This window comes from Hemitrygon akajei, chromosome 2 (assembly GCF_048418815.1).
Source record: "Hemitrygon akajei chromosome 2, sHemAka1.3, whole genome shotgun sequence".
NCBI classification, from domain to species: Eukaryota; Metazoa; Chordata; class Chondrichthyes; order Myliobatiformes; family Dasyatidae; genus Hemitrygon; species Hemitrygon akajei.
Genome location: NC_133125.1, coordinates 35976475 through 35999865, shown reverse-complemented (window position 1 = coordinate 35999865; position 23391 = coordinate 35976475). Strand labels below are relative to the sequence as shown.

The 23391-nt window shown below is 39.9% G+C and overlaps 1 protein-coding gene and 1 long non-coding RNA gene across 10 annotated transcripts in view; one reads left to right on the top strand and one right to left on the bottom strand.

The window, feature by feature from the left end:
* The window catches only part of LOC140740719 (protein prune homolog 2-like), a 323553-nt gene extending 302501 nt beyond the window's left edge, over positions 1 to 21052 (top strand). For 2 of the 7 annotated variants that reach the window (XM_073070179.1, XM_073070226.1), the window contains 4 exons: positions 7211 to 7246; positions 8312 to 8352; positions 16667 to 16736; positions 17472 to 21052. In XM_073070179.1, the coding sequence (XP_072926280.1) occupies positions 7211 to 7246; positions 8312 to 8352; positions 16667 to 16736; positions 17472 to 17505 (181 nt within the window). In that variant the 3' untranslated portion in view covers positions 17506 to 21052. The remainder of the gene's footprint in view (positions 1 to 7210; positions 7247 to 8311; positions 8353 to 16666; positions 16737 to 17471) is intronic. The other 5 variants (XM_073070190.1, XM_073070202.1, XM_073070196.1 and 2 more) reach the window with 5 other exon arrangements.
* The window catches only part of LOC140740795 (uncharacterized), an 87842-nt gene that overhangs the window by 6323 nt on the left and 58128 nt on the right, over positions 1 to 23391 (bottom strand). For 2 of the 3 annotated variants that reach the window (XR_012101933.1, XR_012101932.1), the window contains 2 exons: positions 22641 to 22750; positions 18263 to 18373 (listed from right to left, as the gene is read on the bottom strand). This is a non-coding gene — a long non-coding RNA (uncharacterized lncRNA). Of the gene's footprint in view, positions 1 to 3963; positions 4033 to 18262; positions 18374 to 22640; positions 22751 to 23391 lie in introns of all 3 variants that reach the window. The other variant, XR_012101935.1, reaches the window with a different exon arrangement.

Genomic DNA, 23391 nt, shown 5'->3' with positions numbered 1-23391 from the left:
GGGAAATGTGCTTGGACTAGCTAAGGAAATATACATTCGTATATGCAAGGATATTGGCTGGATTGAAGAGCGTGTCCTATGAGAATAGGTCGAGTGAACTTGGCCTTTTCTCCTTGGAAGACAGAGGATGAGAGGTAACCTGATCAAGGTATATAAGATTATGAGAGGCATTAATCATGTGTATAGCCAGAGGCTTTTTCCCAGGGTTGAAATAACTAACACGAGGGGGTATAGTTTTAAGGTACTTGGAAGTAGGTACAAGGGGAACGTCAGAGGTAAGTTTTTTACACAGAGAGTGGTGGGTGCATGGAATGCACTGCCAGCGAAAGTGGTAGAAGCGGATATAATAGGATCTTTTAAGAGACTCTTGGATAGAGTGATACATGGTGCTTAGAAAAATATGTGGTAGGGAAATTCTAGGCAGTTTCTTGAGTAGGTTACATGGTCGACACAACATTGTGGGCTGAAAGGCCTGTGATGCGCTGAAGATTTCTATGTTTTAATGTTCTGATTATACCCAGTCTATAAAACTATTCTTTATGAAAATTTGTCTGATTTTTGCTATACCCTTCACATAAGAGCAAATTATCTTCCTTCTCTTTTATTGGTTTCTATTTTTTAAGCAGTATTGGTACAAGTAGGAAAGCACATTGTTTTCTTTTCAATCTATTTGTGTGCATAAAATGAACAAATTGGTATTGATTTTCTATTTATGTACAGTGAAGTTTGTCTTGCATACTGTTCATACAGATCAAATCATTACACAGTGCATTGAGCTAGAATAAGGTAAAACATTAACAATAAAGTGTAAAAGCTGTCAAAAAAAGCACAGTGCAAATAAACAATAATGTGCAAGGTCATAACAAGATAGATTGTGAAATGGTGTCCATTTTAATGGGCAAGAATTCTGTTCAAGAGACTGATAATGGTAGGATAAAAGCTGTCCTTGGGCCAGGTGATCCATCTTTTCAGCCATTTGTATATTCTGCCTGATGGGAGAGGGAAGAAGAGGGAGTGTCTGGAGTTTGTGGGTGGGGTTTTTGATTATACCAGCTGCTTTACTGAGGCCTCTTACCAGGTAGAAATGTCAGTGAGCCTCCTTGGCTGTGACATCAGTGTGGTTGCACCATGACAGGCTAGTGGTGATGTTCACACCTAGGAACTTGAAGTTCTCAGCCCTTTCAAGCTCATTAATATTTTAATATTTTCAACAGAGAGCCGATAATAAAAACAAGCATTTATCAGCAGATATTTTCATCCAATATCTCTCTCTTTTCCTCTATCATAAATGCATTGTGATCATAAACACGAATAAGTTGCAAATGCTGGAAATCCAAAGCAACACACTCAAAATGCCGAGGTAACTCAGCAGGCCAGGCAACATCTATGGCAATGAATAAACAGTCAACATTTCAGGCCGAGACCCTTCTTCAGGATTGTGAAAGAAGGGGGAGAGTCACCAGACGAAAAAAAGGTGGGGGGAGGGGAAGGAGGACAAGCTGGAAGGTGATAGGTGAAGCCAGATGGGTGGGAAAGGTCAAGGGCTGAAGAAGAAGGAATCTGATAGGAGAAGACCAAAGGAGAAAGGGAAGGAGGAGGGGACCCAGGGGGAAGTGGCAGGTAGATGAGAAGAGGTGAAAGGTCAAATAGGAAGGAGTGGGGAATAGAGGAAGAGGAGGGGAGCGGGTAATTTTTTTGACCAGAAAGAGAAATTGATATTCATGCCCTCAGGTCGGAGGCTACCCAGACAGAATATAAAGTGTTGCTCCTCCACCCTGAGGGTGTCCTCATCTTGGCACGAGAGGAGGCCATGGACCAACATTTTAGAATGGGAATGGAAATTGGAATTAAAATGTTTGGCTGTCGGGAATTCCCGCTTGTGGCAGATGGAGCAAAAGTGCTGGATAAAGTAGTCCTCCAATTTATGACTGGCCTCACCAATGTAGAGAAGGCAACATCGGGAGCACTGGACACAATAGGCGACCCCAGCATATTCACAGGTGAAGCATTGCCTCACCTGGAAGGACTGTTTGAGACCCTGAAAAGAGGTGAGGGAGGAGGTGTAGCACGTGGGGTGCAGAAGATGGTGTGTTGGATGTGAAGGCTGATGGGTGGTAGGTAAGGACAACAGGAACTTTGTCACTGTTACGGCAGTGGGTCCACTTTCTCCAAATGAGGGAAACCATGGGCACCCTCATGGCACCCAGCTATGCGTGCCTCTTCATTGGCTATGTAGACCAGTCCAAGCTTGAAGCCTATCCCGGTAATGCTCCCCAACTCTTCCTCCACTACACTGATTGGTGCTGCTTCATGCACCTGTGCTGAGCTCGTCAATTTTACTAACTTTGCCTCTAATTTCCACCCTGCCCTTAAACACACTTGGTCCAACTCCCTCCCCTTTATTGATCTCTTTGGAGAAAAACTGTCAACTGCCATCTTTTATAAACCAGCTGATTCCCATAGTTATCTTGACTATACCTCTTTCCACCCTATCTTCTGGTAAAAATGTTATTACCTTTTCTCAGTTCCTTTGCCCCCGCCACAATCAGTTCCCAGGGCGTAGCTTTCCATTCCAGAACATCAGACATATCCCCCTTCTCCAAAGCACGGGGTTCCTCTCCCTCCGCTATTGATGCTGCTCTAACCCACATTTCCTCCATTTCCCGAACATCTGCGCTCACCCCATCTTCCCACCACTGTAACAGTGATAGAGTTCCTCTTGTCCTTACCTACCATCCTCTCAGCCGTCGCATCCAAAACATCACTTCCACCATCTCCAAGGGGGTTCTACCACTAGACCTCCCCTAATCCTGCTCATACACCTCCTCCCTCACCCCTCTTCATGACCCTAAAGAGTCCATCCAGGTGAGGCAACATCCCACCTGCTAATCTGCTGGGGTTGTCTATTGTGTCTGGTGCTCCCAATGTGGTCACCTCTATATTTTTGAGTCCTGTCGCAAATTGGGAAACCGCTTCATCGAGGACCTCCACTCCATTCGCCACAAGCAGAACTTCCCGGTAGCTCAATATTTTAACTCCGATTGCCATTTCTGTTCTGACATAATGGTCCATGGGCTCCTCTTCTGCCAAGATGAAGCCACCCTCAGGGTGGAAGAGCAATGCCTTGTATTCCATCTGGGTAGCTTCCAACCTGATGGGATGAATATCGATTTCTTCTCCCAGTTAAAAATAATGCCCCCTTCCTCTATTCCCCACTCCCCACTCTGACCTTCCACCTCTTCTCAGCTACCCACCATTTCCCCCCAGATCCCCTCTTCCTTCCCTTCCTCCTATGGTCCACTCTCCGAACAGATTCCTTCTTCTCCAGCCCCTTTACCTTTCCTATCTACCTGGCTTCACCTGTCATCTTCCAGCTAGCCTCTTTCCTCTCCCCCGACCTTTTTATTCTGGCATGTTCCCTTTCCCTCTCAGTCCTTCTGAAGAAGGGTCCCAGCCCAAAATGTCAGCTGTTTATATATGTCCAGAGATGCTGCTGAGCTCCTCCAGCATTTTGCGTGTGTTGCTTTGGGTTATGATCATGATCAGAAAGAGTAAGTCAAGTTAAGAGAAGTTTATATACATGTATATAATGTACATTACCATATAATGCATGTAGAAACAAGATAACATTTCTCCGAACCAGGTTGTAAAGCACGATAGTACACATAACACACAATAACTTATCAAGGTAAGGATAAAATCTACAGATGAATCGCACATAAGTAACAAACTAAAGTACAAAAATTAAATATTGTAAAATATGGAACAGATTAACCACTGACTCTTCAAATATGATGCAGCAGGGGCCTCATGGCCTGAGGGAAGAAACTATTTCTCATCCTGACCATTCTTATTTTTATGCATCAGAGTCTCCTACCTGATTTTAGAAAGTCAAAGAGGATGCTGGATGGATGTGTGGGATCCTTAATAATACTAAGGGCAAAAATAATACATTTAACTTACTCATCACTTTCTCCTGCTGGGCATTTTGTATCACCATTTGTCAAGATAGTAGAGGGAAATCTGTAAATTCTATTCACCACAATGGAAGAAGAATTTTTTAGGTTCTGTGGCTTTATATTATTCAAAGTTCACAGTAATTTAGTTGCCAACAACTTAATTCTAGACTTACGTCTGTTACTCTTTATTTCTCTGGAATCTATAACTTGGCTTGACCATCAGCCAGTTCCCAAAAAAAGTCAATAGGAATTTAATACATAAGGACTTCCTGAGGTGTAACCCATTAACAACAACATCTTTGTGTTTAACAAGGCACATTGTTTATGGTATTTGCATTAGAATTCTTTCCTGGATCCTGAGTATTACCATGCCATATATTAGAAAGTAATCTTTTAGGGATGTGATTTTCCATTATTTGAAGAGTGTGTTGTTAACACTGGACACTTGAAGACTCAATACCTTAATTTAAAGGGAAAAATAAACTGAAACATTAGCTAAATAGATAAATTAATAATGAATTGAAAATAATCTGGCTTGCTTGCTTCAATTATTAATGGTTATTTTGTCCATACACTCAGTTTTCTTTCCAGGAATAAATTAATACCAAACTACAGTTTTATTTTGTTGAAAGACTCTGGAATATCTTGGTTTTGTGAATTAGACAGATTTGAATTCCACCAAAACTTGCATCCTGAATCAGCTGACAAATGCTAAACAGATTAATTGACTGACTGGATAGTAAATGATCAATTTACCTAAAGTACTGAAATAACTGCTGACTTAGTTTCCAAAATATTGTCTTGCATCATGGAAGAAATAAAGATTGTTAGATTTAATTGTAAATTGGTGATAAATTGAAAATTATCGTGCTTTGCCCGAGATGCTTTTGATTTTTCCATCCAATTAAGAGCCTGTTGAAGTTTGCTCTCCTGAACTGACTTTTAGTCAATTGTTATCAGGCTTTTTATCAATCCCATCTGTTTGATGAAATCAGCATGAGGATTGGTCTGAGCCCTCAAACTATTATGTTAATATTACTGCTTTGCTTCCAAAATACCTTTGAATAATAATTGTACTCCTAAGCACTGAATATTAAGAAATAGATTAGTAAGGTATCCTTTAAAATGCTGCTCTGACTGAAAAACATTCTTAAGTATCACTCTGTACTGCACTTATACCCTCATCAAATTTATTCCTTATAACCTTGTTTAAGATTCTTCACTGGCCCTTTGCAAGGTGCACAGGTCATCTGATTGAGAATTTTGAACAACATAAATTTCAAACCAGAAAACAAATAGAGAAGCCTTTCATGGACTATGAAATAACAATGCCCAAGGCCAACAGTTTAAGGATGAAAAATTATTAAAAATGTTGTTTTTAATTAGGAGGCTTTATAAGTTTTGTAATTTTGATTGGGTACATGTTAATTTAGTTCTCTTGCATTGCTACACTGATGATAGGCTCCTATTGCAATTAGCATGCAGGTTTTGAAAAACGTTGCACTTATGGTAAACTGCAATCAAAAAAGAAAGAAAATGCTAAAATGACAAACATGACAAGACTGTGAATTAGCCAAGCTTATCCTTTAATTAATTTTAATTAGCAGCAGTGTAGTGTTTAGTTTGGGATCAAGGTATGGATCATTTAGCTGTGGTAATGTGCTAGTAAAACAAAGGTTAATTGCCATGATTGATTAAATTTATCAATCTGTTTCAGCTAATTAGTTAGTAACTGCTTGTAATAAGCCATTAGACAAAGCCTTTTTACGGATGGTTCAATATATCCCTGGACTTTGTGAACCAGGAAGTAACTCTCATTTAAAGATTTAGTGGACAGAAATCCAATACCAAAAGAACATTTGCTTTAGAGTAACTATTGAAATTCTATCAGCCTTCACTTTATGGTTCCTGTGGAAAGTTAAATTATGTATTCAGTGTAGAGTTACATTTGTTCATTTTAGATGCTAGAAAATATACGCTCAGTGGCCACTTTATTAGGTGTAGGAAGGAATGGAACCTGCTGTGGTCTTTTGCTGTTGTAGCCCATCCACTTCAGGATTTGATGTGTTATGCATTCAGAGATGCTCTTCTGCACACCACTTGTTATGTGTGGTTATTTGAGTTACTGTCATTTTACTGTCAGCTTGAACCAGTCTGGCCATTCTCCTCTGACCACTCTCATTGACAAGGTATTTTTGCCCACAGAATTCCCGCTCACTAGATGTTCCTTTGTTTATCGCACCATTCTTTGTAAACTCCAGAGACTGTTGTGCGTATGCGCGGAAATCCCAGGAGGTCAGAAGTTTCTGAGATACTCAAACCACCCTGTCTAGCATCAACAATCATTCCATGGCATTAAGATTACATTTCTTTGCTTTTCTAATATTTGGTCTGAACAACAGCTGAACCTCTTGACTATGTCTGTGTGCTTTTATGCTGGCACATGATTGGCTGACTAGATATTTGTAGGTGTACAGGTGCACCTAAATAAAGAGGCCACTGAGTGTACTGAAAGACCATTAATGCTAATCAGAAGGAAAATTATATCGTCATTTTAGGCATAACCCCTTCATCCAAAGATACTTGTATTCATGCAGAATTTTTCATAAGCACTGCCATGCTAATCTTTAGAAAGATAAGTGCACCATTTGTTTAGGGTATTGTCTTCAAGCAACCTTTCTTTTCCTGGAAAATGCATTCACCTACTTATACAGCAGTTTATTTTTGTTTTTGCTGTGGAGTATTACTCAAAATATAACATTGTAAATTAAACTTTGTGATTTTTATATTATATAAAATCAATAATATCAGTTTTCAGACTTTTCAGCAGGAATGATTATACTTAAATGAATGACTTGACAATTTAATAAGTAGCTTTATTATATCCATGATAGAAACCTTCTCCTCCAAACTTTTTTACTTAAAACATTTTGTCGCTAGACTCTATATCACATATGAAAGTAGTTTTCTATGAAGTTTATATTTGTTACTGAGTGTCTGAATTCTCACTTCAATATGTAAAGCCTAATACTCTTATAGATCAGTAACATAGAAAGTGTTGGAATGGGAGCATTTTTTTTTTGTGATGATAGTAATGCTTTAATGCTCTTAACTATGTCTAAAACCAAGACTTTTTATTGAATCATTAATATGTTGTTCTTCATTTCAATTGATGTCCTAAAGGTGATTTCTTCTGCCTGTTTGTGCCTGTCCTTTTCCTAACTTTGGTTTAATGACTTATTTCCTAAAAGGTATGAAGAAGAAAAGTGTATAAAAAGAAGGATGAGGTAAATTATGGATTTCCAAGCTACGTCATATGCTGTAGCATTGGCCTCCTTTGCAGCAAATTAATCTTAAGCTCAACAATAGCTAAAGCTGCTTGAATGTGCTGTTCTTCTGTGTTCCTTCTGTCCCCTTCTCCAAAGGAAGTAAATGCAATGGTGGAAAATAACTTCATGGGCAGTGACAGACAACACTTTTAATGCAGTATGTTATTCCAAGTCATTTCACAGGACTAAAACAGGCAGAAATCTGAAACTGAGTGACACGTTGGGCAGCAGGGTAGGTGATCAGCATGTTCCTTGGAATAGGCAGCAATGGGACAAACAGCATAGTGGAAGAAAGATTATGAAGGGAGTGCACATGACAAGAATCAAAGGTTTTCATGAAACTACTTCAAATATTTGCATGGCTGAAATCAGAGAGATAGGGAAGTTAGACTGTAGTGAATCTGAGCATTCACATAAAGTCTGGTGAGTAGAATGTGGCATACATATTATGTAAGTATCCAGCAAAGAACATCACCAAAAAAGTGGACCTAGGCCCTTGCCCTTGATATTCAGGGCACTAAAACATCAGGTTGCCCGCCATCAACATTGTGGATATCAGTATTTATCAGAAAGAGATAGACTCAGAGGATGGGTCATTTCCTGAATCCCTTAAATAAGCCAGAGGTACTGAGACCAAACTTTTGGTTTCCTTTACATAATGGATTTTCCTTCTCTAACCCAGAACACATATCTTTTGCTTTGCCAGGTTACTGAATGCTGAGTATTAACAATTTTTGACAAAGTGGCTGCACCTTCAGCTCTCTTTAATACGCATGTTATTTTTGGAAAAGACGTGTTGCAGTCGTATGCGGTTTTTTGTGTGCTTCTCACTAATGAGCATTGACAAATACTGACAGGCAGCAGATGAATGATATTGTAAACATTCTCAATGGAAAACTAGTTATAGTGCTTAAAAAATTAAAATCCTAATTTTGGAGCAGCATGCTAAAAATAATATCTTTTGTTTTACAGTTATATCACACAATTTTCTTTATTCTTATTTTTCATGTTTTTACTCTACAGATTAGATGAAGAACTAAAAGAAGCATCGGACACAACAAAGTAAGCCAGTGCACATATCTCTCCAGATTTAAAAACATATATATTTCCTTATTACTTATTTAATTATATTTGGTTTTGTGTTAAATATCTCTTCCTCCATAAAAATGAGGAGAGACTTTACTTACTGGTAATGAGCTATTATCTGGTAATGAAGCGATTTTGCAATTCAAGTTCAAAGTCTTATGGTGGTACTTAGCTGACTAAATTTACTATGTCCTCTTACAGGAATGCATATTTTGAAAGGCAATTAATTCAGTATGATCAAAGCACAACATAGGCTATAAACTAGAGAAAAAATATTTAATATAATAAATAAGCAGTACGTACAGAGAATATTAGATCACAGAGTATCAGTGTTAAAATAAGTATAGCATGTGCCTTACTAGAATTCCAAATAATTTCTCTCACATTCCACATTCCTTCCTCTGGTTTCCCTCCCCTCTCCCACCCTTTATTCCATAATCCACTGTTGTCTTGTAACAGATTCCTCCTCCTTCAGCACTTTGTCACTTCAACTTCTTACATTATTCCCCGATCGCGCCCCTCAACTGGATCTACCTGGCACCCTCCAGCTTTTGCTTCATTTCTTTCCCCTTTTCCCAGTTCTGAGGGAGGTGTTGACCTGAAATGTTGGCTATCCACCTTCCTCCATAGATGCTGTCTGACTTGCTGAGTTCCTTTGGTAATTTAATTGATTCCTTGACTTAAAACAAGTGAAAAAGAAAATGTGTATCATAATAATGAAAGAAAGCTGGCCTTATTGTCAAGATGTAATTTGCACTGCTTGCATTTTACCTTGGAACGAAATTAGGTTAAATTTGAAGCTTATTGACAAATCGAATGTCATCATACCTGCTTGAGATTTTGAGTTCAGTTTGAAAGTGCAAACCCTCCTAACATTAAGTGGCGATATCAGATTATTATAGAAAAAGAACCAGGTGGTTTAGTTGGTGCATTTGAGAAGGCACATTTCTCATTCAAAGTTGATGCGGCTTTCGGGTAACTTCTGTTCTATATGAAATCAGCAAGGATGAGAGTAGAAGTCAAGCAGGTGTTCAGTGTCATCTGACTGCATTTGACTGGTCTCACTCTCCCTCTTGAATATTAACAATTCCTGCATAACTTCGAAGTACATTTACTATCGAAGTATGTATGTAGCATACAACCCTGAGATTTGTCTTCCCACAGCCACAAAACAAAGAAAGATGATGGAACCTGTTCAAAGAAAACATAACACACCCAACATGAAAAAAGAAGAACAAACCGCGCAAGCGGCAAGAAACAAGTGAATAACACAAAGAATATTAAACAGCAAACCACCGAGTCCTTGAAACAGTCTAGGAGTGCCCAGTTTAGTTCAGTTCAGTCCAGTTTAGTGCTCTGTCCTCCGTAGACTGGCAGCTGCAGAGCCAATCTGTGTCAAAGTGCCCCGGTCAAAATCACACAAAATAGCTACAAAAAAAGGATGCAAATAGAAACCAGAAACATAAATGGTGTGAATTGCAAAGCCCTCTAAAAACAAGTCCAATCTACAAACCACACTAAAAAACCTTGCCCAAGACTCCTACACCTTCCTCTGGCAACAGCGAGCAAGAGGGAGAGTGAGACCAGTCAAATGCAGTCAGATGACACTGAATACCTGTTTGACTTCTACTCTCATCCTTGCTGATTTCAATCTTACTCAACGCTTTAATCAGCGAGTAATGGAGCCAATCACAGATTTGCGCTCCACAACTGGGCCGCATACTCTGTTCCCAACCTCACTTTCAACCACACCAAATTCCCTCAGAGACAGCAACAGTGGTAGATCACTCAGTAGGCCTGAAGACTCATTATCAAAATGTAAATTACAGGCTTCTATTGCACAGATTAGTAGTAGAAGTATATTTAAAAGAAGAAGGAGAAAAAGGAGTAGTTTTGTGAACTGTCTGCGGAACGTTGCCATTAGTCGCGTTGGATGCTGGCACCATGGGGTTAGCAAGAAAAAATAAAATGCTTATGTTCTGAGAGTGTTTAATTCAAAATAAAAGTGAGTTCAAAGTTCAAAATAAATTTATACTGAAAGTGCATATATGTCACAATATACAACCCTGAGATTTGTTTTCTTGTGGGGATACACAGTAATTCTGAGAAGCACAATGTAATCATGCAAGTCTCTACCCAGCAGGACAGACAAACCCAATTTAAAATAAAAAAAGGCCAACACCCAATGCGCAGCGAGAGAGGAAAACAGCAACATAAACCATGCAAACAATCAAAGAAAGAAACAGCATTCCGAACCAAATGGAGTCCACAGACCCTTATCCCAGAGCAGCTGCAGTAGGCCCAAGCCTTGGTCTCAAGTTCATCATATAGTGGGGAAAGCTGCTCCAAAGCTCTCAGACATGAAGCGTGTAGCAGTGGGAGCAGACTCTCAGACTCAGCGCCGCGGAGAGAGGAGTGAACATCGTGGCAGAATGAACAAAATTAGCTCAACCTTTCCTCTGGTCCCGGCATCCTGCTTTTCCAGTCTACCTGGGCTGGCATTTAAATCATCCAATTGGCATTTGTCATGCCCTGCCGGGCTGCAGTGCAGGTCTTAGACTTCGGTGCCCAGCCCAAAGCCATCTCAACCTCTCCAAATCGGCTCAGCGATTAGAACGATCCAACCTCACACCCAGTTTAGGTGGACAGGCACCAAAACTTCTCAGCCTTGATTCCTCTTCGAATCGCTTGCTCCAACTCCATTCCTGTCTCCAAAACCACCTCGATCACATTGCACCCTGACTTTGAACACACCAGCACAGCTCATCCCTCATGTCAGCTTTGCCTGTGCTTGCCTCTTCGTTGTTTGCGGTGGTCACTGTGTCCAGGACCATCACTACACGCGCTAACCAGAAGCCATGGATGACCGCGGAGGTGCGTGCGCTGCTGAGGACTTGTGACTCCGCCTTCAGAGCAGGCGACAAGGCAGCCCTAACAACAATGAGGGCCAAACTGTCCCGGGCCATCAGAGAGGCAAAGTGTGCGCATGCCCAGCGAATCCACAGCCACTTCCAGGACAGTGGCGACACATGGCGCATGTGGAAGGGCATTCAGGACATCACCAACTATAGGACAACATTACCTGACTGTGCGAGTGATGTGTCCCTCCCAGATGTGCTGAATAACTTCTACGCTCATTTTGAGGCGGAAAATGACGCAGCGGTGAGGATGTCCACCCCTCCTCCAAGTGACCAGGTGGTGTATCTCACTGTGGCCGATGTGAGGAGAACCCTGTGCAGGGTCAACCCACGGAAGGCTGCTGGACCAGACAATATTCCTGGTAGAGTGCTTAGAGGATGTGCAGACCAGCTAGCAGATGTTCTCACTGACATCTTCAACATCTCCCTGAGCAGCGCCACCAATTCAACGTGCTTCAAGGCCACCACCATCGTCCCTGTGCCGAAGAAGTCTTCAGTGTCCTGCCTCAATGATTACCGTCCCGTTGCACTCACGTCCATCATCATGAAGTGTTTCGAGAGGTTCGTCATGAGGCATATCAAGACCCTGCTGCCCTCCTCACTGGACCCCCTGCATTTTGCATACCGTTCAACAGACGACACCATTGCTATCACCCTCCACCTGGCCCTAACCCACCTGGATAAAAAAAGACACATACGTTCGAATACTGTTCATAGACTTCAGTTCAGCATTCAACACAATTATCCCTCAGAAACTGATTGGAAAGCTGAGCCCTACTGGGCCTGAACACCTCCCTCTGCATCTGGATCCTAGACTTCCTGACTGGGAGACCTCAGTCAGACCGGATTGGAAGCAGCATCTCCAACACCATCACACTGAGCACGGGGGCTCCCCAGGGTTGCGTGCTCAGTCCACTACTGTTCACTCTGCTGACCCATGACTGTGCTGCAACACACAGCTCAAATCACCTCATCGAGTTCACCGATGACACGACCGTGGTGGGTCTCATCAGCAAGAACGACAAGACAGCTTACAGAGAGGAGGTGCCACGGCTAACGGACTGGTGCAGAGCCAATGACCTGTCTCTGAATGTGAACAAAAGAAAAGAGATGGTTGTTGACTTCAGGAGGGCATGGAGCGACCACTCTCCACTGAACATCAACTGCTCCTCGGTAGAGATCGTTAAGAGAACCAAGTTTCTTGGTGTTTTTGGTGATGCAGTGATCCACTGCATGACTACCTGGTTTGGAAATTGCACCATCTCGGATTGCAAGACCCTGCAGCGGATTGTGAGGTCAGCTGAGAAGATCATCGGGGTCTCTCTTCCCACCATTACAGACATTTACACCACACACTGCTTCCGCAAAGCAAACAGCATTTTGAAGGACCCCATGCACCCCTCATACAAACTCTTCTCCCTCCTGCCATCTGGGAAAAGGCACTGAAGCATTCGGGCTCTCATGACCAGACTTTGTAACAGTTTCTTCCCCCAAGCCATCAGACTCCTCAATACCCAGAGCCTGGACTGACACCAACTTACTGCCCTTTATTGTGCCTATTGTCTTGTTTATTATTTATTGTAATGTCTGCACTGTTTTGTGCACTTTATGCTGTCCTGGATAGGTCTGTAGTCTAGTGTAGTTTTTCCTGTGTTTTTTTACGTAGTTCAGTGTAGTTTTTGTATTGTTTCATGTAGCACCGTGGTCCTGAAAAACGTTGTCTTGTTTTTACTGTGTATTGTACCAGCAGTTATGGTCGAAATGACAATAAAAAGTGACTTGACTTGGTAGTATACCACAGTTTACCTCATAATAAGTGTGATTAATAATGTTTTTAGTCCTCTTTCTTGCTTTCTGAACTACCAATAAGCTGTTACACAATTTCAGTAGCGCAGTCTTAAACTGGAAATTTCCATATTGTGGGGAGGGCTTTACCAGTGAAGGGCTGGGCTGTATCCACTTCCTTCTGTAGGATTTTCTGTTCGGGGGTATTTGTGTTTCCATACGAGGTTGTGATATAGCCAGACAATATACTGTCCACCACACAGCTATACAAGTTTGTTAAAGTTTTAGATGTCATGCCAAATCCTTGCAAACTTCTAAGGAAGTAGAGACGCTGCTGTGTTTTCTTCGTAATTGCACTTGCATGCTGAGCCCAGGACAGATCCTCTGAAATTATAATACTGAGGCATTTGAAGTTGCTAACCTTCTCCACCTCTAATCCCCTGATGAGGACTGGCTCATGGACCACTGGTTTCCTTCTCTTGAAGTCAATAATCAGCTCTTTGGTCTTGTTGACACTGAGTGAGATGTTGTTGTGGCATCGCTCAGCCAGATTTCCAATCTCCCTCCTGTATGCTGTTTTATCACCACCTTTGATTCAGCCAATGACAGAGTTGTCATCAGCAAACTTAAGGATGGCATTGGAATTGTGCTTAGCCTCACAGGCACAAGTTTAAAGCGAATAGAGCAGGTGGCTGAGCACATAGCTCGTGGTGCATCTGTGCTGAAGGAGATTGGGGAGGAAATGTTGATGTCAGTCCAAACTGGTGTTTGCAAGGGAGAAAATCAAGGATCCAATTGGACAAGGATATATTGAGGCCAAGGTCTTGAAGGTTATTGATTAGTCTTGTTGGGGTGATGGTATTGAATGCTAAATTGTAGTTGATAAAGAGCATCTTGATGCGTGCATCTTTTTTGTCCAGATGTTCCAGGGTTGAGTGAAGAGCCAATAAATCAGCATCTACTGTGGACTTGTTGTGCTGGTACACAAATTGGAGTGGATCTATGTTGCTTCTCAGGCAGGAGTTGATATGTTTCATCACCAGCTTCTCCAAATACTTCATCACAATAGATGTAAGTGCCACTGGATGATGGTCATTGAGGCAGGTTACCACATTATTCTTAGGCACCAATATAATTGAAGCAGGTGGGTACCTCAGACTGCCCAAAGCAAGAGGTTAGAGCTATTGTTGAATGCTCCAGCCAGCTGATCAGCGCAGATCTTTAGTACTTGGCCACGTATCGCATCTGGGCCAGATGATTTCCGTGGGGTCACCCTCCTGAACGATGCTCTCATGTCAACCTCAGTGTCTGACATCACAGGATCATCGAGGGCTTTGGGAGTTTGAGAAGTTTCTTCCTTGTTTTGATGGTCAAGGCTAGCATAGAAGGCATTGAGCCCATCTGGGAGCAAAGCCTTGTCATCACCTAAGTTGCTTGGTTTCATTTGTAACATTCAAAGCCCTGCCACAGCTTTCGAGCATTCTTCAGTTATTCAAGTTTGGTCTCAAATTGCCACTTTGCATGCGAGAATGGTTTACTGGAGATCATACCCGGACCTCTTGTGACTTTTTTAGTCAGCAAACCTGAATGCCTCTGCTCTGGTCTTCAGTAGATTGTGGATCTCATGGTTCATCCAGAGCTTCTGGCTGGGGAAGACTTTGAATGATTTTGTGGGGATACACTCATCTACAACTTTTTGTATAAACTTCTTGACAATAGTGATGTATTCATTCAGATCCTTTGAGTCCTTGAGCATGGCCCTGTCCGCCGACTCGAAGCAATCCCATAGCCGCTCCTCCACCTGTATGCTGGTAGGAGAAGGACAGCCAAGTGATCTGATTTCTCAAAATGTGGTCATGTATCATACCAAAGAATCTAAAAAGATTACGAGCGTGAAGGTGTACAGGAATTACTTAATATATCTGCAGAACAGAATGAATAACTTCCAAAAAGGCTTTCAAAGAGATTGAAGATGATCCTTTCTGCATCAACAACTAACACCGTTCGAGAATTGTGCTGGGGCAACCCGCAAGTCTCATGACATAGCATGCTGACAACTCACTAACTGTAACCCTAACCTGTTATTGTCATGGTACCAAGATGATGTCCTGGCAAAGTTTCATGTACAAGTTTAATTGCAACCCAACCATGCAGGAAACCCCAAGAATACAGCCAAAGGAAACAGCGGAGCCAAGGTGCAAAACACAGTACCAAGAGTCACACACAACACAACACGGCACGTATAAGATAGAAAACACATGTACGATATCAGTAAAATGTAGTCAAATAAAAAATATAGTCCAAGTTCCTGAGTCCATAAATGTAGCAGCAGTCTGCAGTCGAATACAATACAGCTTACCTCTGCCAAGTGAAAATGGGGTGGGGGAGGGGGATGCAGTACTGACACCCACGCTGCCTTTAGTGGAGAGCACTGACTCTGACACCTCTCTCCCATGTGGCTGTAAACGGGTGACACTGCAGCTAGAGGCCCAGTCCACATTACAACGGAGGCCAGGCAGCTCCCCAGCCGTCTGCCAATAAACCAGGCAATCAGACTTGCAGCATTCCACATTAACTATACCCAGCAGGGTCTGATGATCACAAGGGAAGCAGCCAAAATGATCACTCGCTGTTCGCCTGCCCCACTGCCTTCGCACACTGACTCCATCATGCCTGTCTGATGCAGGCAGCAGCATGATCTGCACTAAGATCAGCTCCTTAAGTTTCTCTGGCAATGAGCAACTCACTGCTGGGGTAGACCTGCAGTTCTTTATGCTCTTAGTGTCCAGCAGGGTCTTGCAATCATAAAATATACATTTAAAAAAGAGAACACCATGGGTTGACCCCATAGAAGCCTCTGCGATCGAATACGCTGCCATCTTACTGGAATCCAGTAAGTTAGGGGCACAAATGCATTTTGTTTAGTATCATTAATCTTCTGGTAGTATTTGGAGGTGGAGAAATTCAAGACTATCCCTATGAATGATAATTCTAAATGTCTGCCTCATTACTGGGACATGGTGGAATCTGGCCCGGAGTTTACCCAGTCAATTCCATTTGACCCTATTAATCAATGATTTGACAGACCTGGATGAATAATTAGTGGGGAAGCTTACTAATGGTGCAGGTTAGTATTTTATAAAATTGTGGTTAAGTTTCCCTGGAATTTTTGTGTATGCCTCTGGGTCTCCTGCTATTAATCTTTATTAAAATGGTGAATTGGGCATACCATAAGATGGAAAAAAGCAAACTGCCTCCTAATTTGAATTGTTTGCAGCTGCTTTTAGTACTATTTAAGCATGCTGATCACTTTCTGTGCATGAAATTCCTCTGCAAGGAATGCTTAATAATGTAAATAACCAAAATGAATTTAGATGAATATAATACTTTGTCCCTTCTCTGAAGGAAGTGGGTTATCTGACAAGTAACATACATGCAATTGCTTTATTCAGTTACAGCTCAATTCCCCTTGTTAGAATCATATTATATGCTCTGTTTCAGAATTGTTCATTTCGGCTAATTTAAATGCAGTGCCTCGGACATGTTGATATACTAAACTTTTCTTCTTGTTCCCCTTGTTTTTATTGGTTCATTTATTTTTGTCACAATAAAACCAGCAGGTTGTCGATTGAATCAGAAGCATCTTTGGATGAACAAGTGTAAGGATAGTTTAATGATTGGAATGAATCAGCTTCAGTGTTTTGTGTTCAGTTGCATGGCTGTACAGATCTATTTATTGTTTGATATACTCTTTGTTGTGTTGTGCTGATACATTGTGCTTTGTGGATTTATTAGTTTGTCTCTTGAATGATAATGAAACATAATATCCCATTTCCAATTATTTTCAATCCAGGTATAGCCTTTTTTTCTAGCTTAATGTTGAAAAGCATTGTCAAAAATATATGCTCTATAAAACAACTCATAATATCTCTGGCCCATTATAGCAATATTTTTACCATTTTTATGTGAATTTCTCAATCAATAAAAATCTGCATTTTGTTTGTGAATTGTATCAATGTGGTGCAACATTCAGTTTAATTAATTTGATAAATAATAATGAAGTCACCTTAACTTTTAAGTATTACACTATTAAAAAAAAGGTTTTGAGATTATCTGTCTTTTGTTATATTGCCATGCCTATAACTTGAAATCAGCAACATCAACAATTGATTGAGCTTTCTACTTCTCCTGATGAAGCAGGTGAATTTAACATTAAGCATAAAGAATATGCCTTCACATTCAATTGCCATGTTTAACCTCAGCTAGTGCAGTAATTATTGAAGTTCTATGCCTTTGCTCCAAAAATCAAATTTTGGAGAAGATATATGTATTTCTATTCTAGTACTTTACTGCAAACTTGCCATAACTTGCTTCTGTGGGTTTTTTTTACCTAGAGCTGAAAGAACAGTTGATAAACATCTGGAGTAACCAGCCAAACAAGGAATCGCGAAACCACATACGCATAATTTTCTTTCTAACAACAGCAACTCCTTCATCACATCCTGATTTACCTTTTTACACATTGCTTATTCATATTTATGAAGTGTTATCAGTGAGTCATAAATTGAGACGAGTTGTGCCTGTGAATAAAATGTCATAAAGAATATTGTGATGAGTGGCAATAATATGCATCTACTTAAATGTTTATTTCAAAGTAATTGTATATTTAAAAAGAACACTTTAGCATTGCCATATTAAAAAGAAACTTACGATGCCAAACTAAAGAGTAGTGCCTCTTTTCATCTGACTGCCCCACTCCACCACCCTGCCTAACAACTCCCACATCACTGGCTTTCCCAGTGAGCGTCATTAGCCATTTCATCCTTTTGCATGATATCACAGGCTGGAGGATGCCTGTGTTAGAGATGTTTCACTCTTGAAGGGAATAATTGAAGAGCTGTTTATTTTAGAACTATAAAAACATTTACATGAAATCTTTGAAAGCCAATATAGACTTGCTTGACAATCTCCTGAAATTAGACCATATAAGATGCATTTTAGGTATTTTGTCATGCTATCTTGTATATATCTTTAGAATTGTTTGTGTAATAGTTAATGGGGGTGATTTATTTTCATTCGATTATTTTGAAGCATATTGGAAACTTATTCCTATCAAAATACTTCACTGCACAGTTATTTGCAAAACATTAAAAAATAAGTTTCATGGTCACTTACAGCTACTTACTTTATTTGAGAGATGGGAGTCATCAGTATCTCAGCATTATCATACTATATCCTGTTCACTTGTGTCTTCTGGCCCTTGCTATTCTGTATCTCAGCAAAGATAACTGGTGAACTGGAATTTAATCAAAGGTACAGTTAGAAAGGCAACTTGTGTTTGCACAACCTTAAAACTAGCAAATCATGAAATTATATTCATTTGAACTAGCAGTTTTTCAAATCATTGGCAGCCTTCATTTGGATTAAACACATTCTTCTGAATGTAATTAAAATAGCTAATCCTAAACATAATTCATTCAATGCATGCCAATTTGATGATTTTGTTCCTACTAATTTAATGTAGACCAAAAAACCAGAAGTATTTTCTTTTTGATTTTTTTTGTTGCCAGCTTACTGTTCAAATTCATCACCTTGCTTCCATTGCTTGGTCGGACCCTGTTACTCTAGCTTAATGCACTGTTGAAGAATGCTCTCCACCTAGACAACTGCAGTTCAAGCAGAAGTCATATGCTTATTCGAGCAAACTAGTGTTGGCAATAAACGTTAGCAGTATCGGTGATGCTCACATCTTACAGTGTAAGCATCCCTTTTCTGACCTGTTATCCCTGAGATTTCTGTAAATAAATATCAACCTGTTATTTCAAAGAATGTTTCTAGTTAGTTGAGGACACAAAATACAATATATTTGAGATTGTCAAACCTAACAAATTTGATTTTGTGGTAATGTTGAGATATCCAAATTGAACACTATTTCTTTAGAGGTGATTTTCAGCTTCACAAATCCCTCCAAGTACAGTAGGTTTTGGGGTTTATAATTGCTAGCTTTTAACCTTTTTGTCCCAATGCATTGCTAGATCTATTGGGCTGCTTTTAATCAAGTTTACTAAGGGAAAGAACTAATTGCACAATAACCAATAGCAAAGCAAATAATGGTGTAATTAACTAATCACAGTTAGGTAGGCACAAATTTAGGAATTCTGCAATGGTTGAGTTTATTGCTTGTGGGAAAGCTTTCAACAGGAATGTGAAATGATTAATACAGTAGGGTTAGGAGTAGATGATTGAAAGAGCAAAATGTGCTACTTTTTCATCATAATTGTACCTTCTATAAAATAGGTTACAACTGATAGCATGCTTCGTAAACCAGGACAACATTTACTGTCATATACACTTGGTGAATGGTAATTGGAAAGGGTTCTTTCATGTCAAATATGGTATTTTTTACAGCTTTTGCATTATTTATTCCATAAATGAAAGTGATACCTGATATAACAAGTAAAATGCTATCTCTCTCAGTAAATTAGAACCATTTCTTCCCTTGAGAGAAGTAGGCTGTAGTTAATATGGTTACCAGTGTGGAGCAAATTCATGTCCAAAAATATTAGTGACTACAAAGCAGATTTCTTTTTTTTTTGTATGTTACTTGGATGTCACCTCTGAAAACTCATACAATGGCATTTTACTGATCATTTAGTATGACCCACCATTGTCTTTCCATTGCCACGACAGTATGTTTCAGGTGGACGATTCACCTGCGCATTGATTCATTTGATTTAAGATTTTCTTAGCAAATAAAACACCCTCCCTTAAGACTTATGTGATTCTCTTCTACCATTCAAAATATTCTAAAAGGTCTTGTGTTAGAGAGCCATTGTATTCTAGAAAGGATTACAAATACATATGTTTGGTTTAACTGTTCCAATTTGAAATATTTTAATTTAATCAACTTCCGTGACTATTTCATTTGCCAATTTAACGGCTGGAGCCTCTTTTCTCAAATGCATTCACTGTATTTCAAAACCTTGCCCTCACTATTGTTATCTACAGACCTCCAGGGGTTTTTATTTAAAATCATGCCTCTGAGATATTCTTGTAATTAAAACTTCATGGGCAAGCTTCCTGCACTTTCCCCTTTATAAGCAATCTGTTTGATTGGTGAAAATCTACAAAACAATTAATAAACAATTCTTGGTTACTTATAGAATTTGCTACTAATAGAATCCAATATATGTTTTGAAAAGTATAATGGAGTTCCAGTTTTCTCTAGCTAAATTCTTATATGTTTAAGGCCATTAGATTATTGCAAAACAAACCAGAATTTTTAAAATTCTATCAGAATTCAATCTGACCTTAGATTTTGTTATAAAATCTGCTGAAGTTTGCAACAACAATCAACTTGGATATTACCTATAATGTGTCCCATTGTATTTTTATGTTTCAAATTGTCTAAGTGAGTTACACTGTCATTCTGTACAAATGACTAGGCAATTTTAATCAATAAACGTTATCTATCGTGTTTGCAAAAATGACAAAGCTGTTTCAGAATGGAAAATAATTCCTATATGACAAGTGACTTAACATTCTCATTCTTTTTGTGCCATGTTAGTGGCACAGAATTCAGAATGGTGGAGGTTAGTAATAATCAATATAAGCATGATTCTGTCTTAAGCTAGGTATCTTTGTTATGTGACATAGAGATGTCTCAATCTGAAAATGCTGTTTTTCCATTGTTGGAAACATGTCAAAGTTTAAACATACCCATCAGATAAGAGAACAAGTCCAAACTTGGCAGTGGCTACAGTTTCATTGGAGGAAGTACAACACGTTATTTGTAGCTATATTTCCTACATTGTCCTGCAGCCACTGTCAACCAAGGACCTCTGTTATAGTTGCACTTAAAGCACTTGTACTTTGAAAAATCAATGGCAAGGTGATCCTTTATGTAAAGAAATTGTGAAACTACATGTACTTAAAAAGAATGATAATTTGCACTATTAAATGTTGTGCTCTCCTATGTGTGACATTGTTTTCTTTCTGTGACTTTACATAATAGGCAATTAAAGAAATGCATGTGCTGTGAAAAGGAATGCACATAACATGACTGCAGTGGGTGGTATGAGAAACACTGTTAATTTCAATAAATGTCAATGACTTGGGTTTATCTTTGCAGTTGATTTGAAGTTAAAAAAATGTTGTAAGCAGTTTTGATAGCTGTGGCACATGATGGAAGGGGAAAGAGCAGATGAAATGTAATGCAAAGATGAAGTAATGTAGTTTGTCACAGTTCAGAGTTGTTTGTCACAAGTACATCAAAACATATTGTACAATGTTATATTAATAACCAATGCACCTAGGAATGTGCTGGGGGCAGCCTGCAAGTGTCAACGCACATTCTGGCATCAACATAGCATAACTACAATGCTTGGAGGGAAAAGATCACATAAGGGAAAGTGATATACATTAATTTTCAATGGGCTGCAGGAAGCATACACAGCTTCTCACGGGACAAGTTGATAAAGCCATTTAAGAAGCAGATGCGATTAAAATATTTATTAGAGGTACAGGTTGCTGAGTTTTACTATGTGACAGCCCTTTAAGTTGTTTCTATGCTGATGTGCTTATAGTTGGTTATCTGATGCACTGGTACACAAATTTGTACAGTAATTTGCACTATGAGACTTCTGGTGCTCAATTGAAGACCATTTCAGAGTACACAAAATTACGTCCAAAGGCCTTCAAAAGTGAAATATTGACGGTGCAGAGTTTGTATCTCCTGTTAGAATAAAAGGCAAGGCTAGCAGGTTTAGAGAATCTTGTTTTTGAGGAATGTTGAAGTGCTGGTTAATAAGAAGGAGGTGTATACCAAGCTGAGGCAGCAATGAACAAATGAGTAAGTTAAGTATAAGAAATGTAAGAGAACACTTAGGTCACTTTGTAGGGAAATCAGGAGGGCTAAAAGAAGGCAGGAAGTTGCTCTGGCAAGGATGTCTACAGATATATTAAAAACAGAAGGGTAACAAGGGACAAAATTGGTCCACTTGAAGATCAGTGTGGCCATCTATACATGGAGCTGAAAGAGATGGGAGATTTTAAGTGGATTTTCTGCATTTGTATTTATTTGGAAGATGAAAATAGAGTCTGTAGAACTATGGCAAAATGGTAGTGGGGTGGTGAACCATATATGGATTATGGGAGAGAAGGTATTGCTGTCTTGAGGCAAGTTAGACTGGATAAGTATCCAGGGCCTCACAGGATGTCCTCTCACACCTTGTGGGAGACCAATGCAGAAATTACAGGGTCCCTGGTGGAGGTATTTAAAGTATCCTCAGCCATTGGGTGAAGTGCCGGAGCAGTGGAGGATCACTAATGTTGTTGGACTGTTCAAAGGCTTTAAGATTAAGTTCAAGTTCATTGACATCTGACTGTACATGTACAACCAAATGAAGCAGCGTTCCTCCAGACCACGGTGCACCCACAAATCATGTAACACACAGTGCATAAACCAAAATATTACCATAAATAAGATAATGAAATGTAGTTCACAATGCATGCAGCACAAGTATACAGAAAATGGTACGGTATAAAGTAAATAGCTCACTGACCTAGTGACAAGACCTCAGTGGTGGCAGGGTATTTGTTTGTCTCACAGCCTGAAGGAAGAAGCTGTTACACAGTCTGACAGTCCTAGTCCTGATGCCCTTCTATCTTCTTCCTGATGGCAGTGGATCAAAGAGATTGTGAGATAGGTAGTGGGAATCCTCTCTGGTGCTTTGAGCCGTTCGCTTGCAATGCTCCCAGTAAATGTCACAAATAGAGGAGAGGGACACCCCAGTGATCCTCTCGGCTCTTTTAATTATCCTTTGTAGGGTCTTGCAGTCTGATGCTTGTGGCCTCTGTACCACACAATAATGCAGCCAGAGTGGACGCTCTCAATTGAGCCCCTGTAGAAAGTTGTTAAGAATAGGGGATATTCTGAGTAAGATATTCTAAGAGGTCAGACATATAAGTATTTCGATAGACAGGGCCTATTTAGTTATAGTCAACATGGCTTTGTGGATGGTGGGTCGCGTCTGACCAATTTTCTAGAGTTTCACAAGGAAGTTACCAGCAAAGTTGATAAGGAAAGGCAATGGATATTGTTTACATGGACTTAAACAAAGTGGGAGAAGTCAGAGAGTGATAGCAGATGATTGCTTCCTGGACTAGAGGCCTGTGACTATTAGTGTGCTGCAGGGATTGGTGCTGGATCATTCTTGCTTATCATCTATGTCAATGATCTGAATAATAATATGGTAAACTGGATTAGAGCAAGCACACTCTCTATCCACAAATGGGGGCATAGTGGTCGGTAAG